The 4,330-nt window shown below is 41.8% G+C and overlaps 1 protein-coding gene across 1 annotated transcript; it reads left to right on the top strand.

Moving 5' to 3' along the window:
• Positions 1–249: 249 nt before the first annotated feature.
• On the top strand, positions 250–3,626 carry LOC103369861 (protein CutA homolog; the record flags this gene model as incomplete). Its single annotated transcript, XM_008298701.1, has 3 exons — positions 250–354; positions 867–1,015; positions 3,567–3,626. Coding segments are annotated over exons 1-3 (314 nt in total), but the record flags the coding sequence as incomplete, so codon positions are not given.
• Between the last annotated feature and the right edge of the window lie 704 nt (positions 3,627–4,330).

Below are 4,330 nucleotides of genomic sequence, written 5' to 3'. Positions count from 1 at the left end.
GGCGGCGCTGCAGGACGTCTGACGTGACCAATTGAAGGGCGCAGTGATTTGTCACTGTATTTGACCACTCGACCCCTCACCTGTCAGCGGTTTTTGCACTTCTTCTCTAACGGCAGTTAGTTCTCAACGCCTTTCTGTCCCGCTAACGCACCCGTTAGACGGAACTGAAATGTTTCTTTTTAAAATGCCGGAGCACTAAGTTCAGTACAGTCTGTCCCTCGTGTTATCTGCTCCAGCCGGACTCCGGGAATGACATTTGTTGCAGCTAACAGGATGGAGTGGCTGTTCCAGCGCTGCCACAAAGAGGCTGTTTTGAACTCAGTCTTTCGCTCGGTGCTGCTCATGTCATGTTTGGTGAGCTCCTGTCATCATTTCGTGCACTTTTGTAAACATGTTGTAGCTGAAAACTTCGAGAGGAATGTACAACAAGAAGGTCAGGGATGCAGATTTTGCAGCAAATTGTATTTTCTTTGCAAATATTTCTGCAGGATTGTACGTGCCACGCTGGGCTTTGATGCTGGGATGCACACAGAAGTAGGACAGATTATAAATTGGTCACTGCGTCCACAGCCAAGGCCAATACTCATTTATCTGTGACAGGCAGTCGCCAAATAATAAGAGGATAAATACTGAATCCAATCCAATCCAAACATGGCAATCCCTTCAGAGGGCTGCAGATAATTAAATTGAGCTATAACTTCCCTTCATCCAAATATAAAACATTTAACATCCGAATGTTCATGTAATTATACAGGCATCACTGAGGAATGGCACAAACATGCTCTTAAAAAGTCTTTGAGGTGACTGGAGATGTGTCAGCAACTCTAAAGCTCTTGTCCTCTTGCTCCCCACCCGACTCTCTGCAGTTCCTGGTCCTGACCGTGTCCATGTATCCTGTGTTGTGGTCCGTCGGGGTCCAGCTTCATTCAGTCTTCACAGGGAGCTACGTGCCGGGTCACCATTCTGTGCTTCTCATCAACAGCCCCAACGAACAGGCAGCCAAGGACATTGGCAGGTACAGGAGAGGGTGGTCGTTACAGTCAGGTTGCATTTTAAAGTGTTTAAATGTGATAAAACTGGACACGTTTCATTTTAAAATGTAGTTTAAACACCTTCAGAGAGGAATGTATCACTAACGTATCATTAAATGTCATTAGGACCCTCATGTCTGTACACACTGTGCAGGGCCGGTCCCAGGATTTTGGTGGCCCCAAACAAGATTTTGTTTGTGCCTCCAAAACACACACAGAGCTATAAAACTGTAAAATGACTATAAAAGCAATATCAGCGCATAAGATCTATATGGCAGGATGATGTAGAAGGCTATAGTGCCTCCAATGCAGCGCTTTGTAGAATGGACTGACTGCACTTCATTGTCGTTTTGCGAAAGGTTGTAGAAAAAAAAAAGAAGCTCTTGTGTGTTTTTATTTCTTTGAAACCAATCACAGTCATCTTGGGCAGAGCCAAGAACAGCACAAGGCCTCGGTGTTTGCTCAAAGTAGTGACCAGAAATTGTTTTGATGGAATAAACGAGAAAAACTAGCAGGGCTGCTTCAGCTCACGATCCAAACCTTTGGTTAAACTTGTAATTTTCAGCATGCAGGCTGCTGTTCAGAAGTTGCCGCTGTTGGTTCCTATAGTGAAGGAAGTTTCATAAATGCCAGCACATAGGATAGCAAAAAAAAAAGGTGTGTTAAATGCACAGCTGATGGCGAACTTATATCCACAGTCTGCATCTGCTAAGTCAGACTATGTCAGTTATGAATAGTTGCCCTGAAGAGTCTGACAATATTCCTTCAGGAGAAATCATATTAGTTGACAAGGTAAAGGGTCCTGGTGAGCAGAGATGCTCCAAATATTTCAGGAGCACCCCTAAAAAGATCACACATTGATCAAAATACCAGCTACATCCAACTAGCAGACAATCAAAGCTCGCCTTTATAAGTATTTAATGATGCTTCTAATCCTGCTCACGCGATCTAACAAGCAAATGGCAAGAAATCACAGTTGTTCTACTGAAATACATTCCAGCTAAATTTAATAATAGATGCACTGCTTTCCATCCAGCTTTCCAGGTTAACATCATCGTGGCTACGTACAGTTCAATTTATTTAATAACAAAACACTTGTAATGTTGCAAAAATCTATTTACTCAGCATTCAAAAAACAAATGCATACTACTTTAAAATTAAAAAAAAAAAAAAAAAACATTTTAGAATCAGTGCAGGTGAAAGTTTGGAATACTTTCTGGACAGCTTGACAGGTCAAATCTGTGGCTTTGATCAGTCAGTCCGAAAACATGACTTTTTCTTGAAGTTTTTTACTGGAAAGCTGTTTTTTTTTAGTTGTTGTTTTTTTTTAATACATGAGCCACTTGTGCAAAGTCACAAGGTTCATCCAAGTAGGGCACGCATGGAGATTTATTGCCCCACTACACTGGCAAACTCAGCAAATCAAGACGGTGCTGCTACGTGACAACAAAACATCATGTTGAGAAATGAGCAGCACCGAAAGTTGCACTGATGGTGCGGCCCAGTAGTCCTGACCCTCAGCAACTGCACAGAGAGTTAATGTACAGCTACCACTAGCCACTTGGCTGAGCTCAGACACTGTAAGTACCTCTGAAACTGAATAATTAACACGTTATACTGCTTTTTTTTTTTTTTTTTTTCATCTGTGCAACAACAGAAGTCGTGGTTTGATTCGATACGTCTGCCAGTTGCCTAGCAACCTCATGGCAGCAACAAAAGGAAAAGTCTTTGTGCACAGCCAAGAAGTAGTCCAGCACAAAAACATGCACATTTTTATAGTTTTGCATTATACACAGTAAACACACAAGATGATACATTTTAGTAGTGAGTTTTACACATGCTTATAGGTTGAGTTAGTTGTCTTTGGATGCAACCAGGCTAACTGTTTGCCTCCGTCTCCAGACTTTGCACCGCTGGTTTTAAACTAATTCAACAAAAAAAATTTCCCCATGCTGTTGAACTTTACATTTAATCAAGATGTTTATTTCAAGCCTCTGCTTTGTGACTTGTGGTTTGCAAATTAGTCAGAAGCGGTTTAAAAAATTCAAAGTCAGTCCGCCCAACACAAGTTTGACTTTTCTGTCTAGAGACGAGCTACATCATGTCAAACCCACAAGTGGAGGAGAGCGCTGTGTTTGCACTCTCATCTCCTTTGTTGGCATTTTAGCTGCATGCAAATGAGCTCTTTCTATTAAGCAGATGTCAAGAAAGTAGCCACAGTGCGATTTCCAAGTATGTAAATCACTTTCCTCTAGAGCCCCTGGCTTGAGGAAGGGGGCATAGCAGAGGTGGTAGTAAAATATTATATTAGCTGAGCTGTAACAGAAAACAAAAATTGGCCGTCTCTTTCTGAATTTACGTCATTAAAGTCCTGTCCTTCAGCCTGCCTGATGAGCGCCATAATGAAGGGCTCAGTTGCACGATGTAACAGATAAACAGCTGGTGGTTTGTGTTTAATTTCTATTACCTCTTTCCATGTTTCGTTTCTATTTCGGTTCCAACTCTTCTGTTTTTTTTTGTTTTGTTTTTTTTCAGAGCAATCATGGACAGACGGCTGGCAGCCAGTATTAACATTCTCTCCAGGACCTCCACAATGTAAATCACACTTGACCCCTACCATGAAGCACATTTTCTATCGAGCTGTTATGTCCCTCACATGTACAGACACAGAAATACAATGAACACGTGCTCTTTTTGTCCTCTCTGATGCATTGCTGATTTCCTAGGAAACCGCAAGGTGAACGGGCTTACATCTGAATGCTTTTATCAGTTTCCTTATCACTCGAAACTTGAGTGGCAGTTGGCCTTCGAAGCAGTCGTGTTTTTGTATGCATGGATTAGCTTTCCTGTTAATGCATAACCCCGAAAGGAACAAGGAAGGAAAAGCTCAGACTTTTGAAGAAGGAGGATAATATTTGGCCTAAAAATAGAGGATGTGGTTGGATTAAGGGTGAGAACAGTGATGGAGGCGGTCAGGGTGTGTGAGCGCAGGTAATGTGTGACCTTCAGTTAGATCCAGGCTTATTTAGTTTTAAATGTCAACTTAGATTTTGGCATTTGTCATGAAATATGCTTAAAGCCAGAAGCATTTTTTGGTTATATTTGCTTAGTCTGACTCATTGCATGTACGTTGCAGGTAGAAGCCTGACACTAGTCACACATTTCACGGCTTTCCTCCTACCCTCACGCTATCCATCCATTTTCAGAATCCACTTCACTACAGTAAACAGCAACGACTTCTGAGCAGCAACCGACCACAGTGAAGGTTTAAAACTTTGCGAAAGATTTGCAAAAATTCA

The sequence above is a fragment of the Stegastes partitus genome, unplaced genomic scaffold (assembly GCF_000690725.1).
Source record: "Stegastes partitus isolate 25-593 unplaced genomic scaffold, Stegastes_partitus-1.0.2 Scaffold1340, whole genome shotgun sequence".
Classification (NCBI taxonomy): domain Eukaryota; kingdom Metazoa; phylum Chordata; class Actinopteri; family Pomacentridae; genus Stegastes; species Stegastes partitus.
The sequence above is the reverse complement of the archived record's forward strand: the minus strand, read 5'-3'. Positions and strand labels throughout refer to the sequence as shown.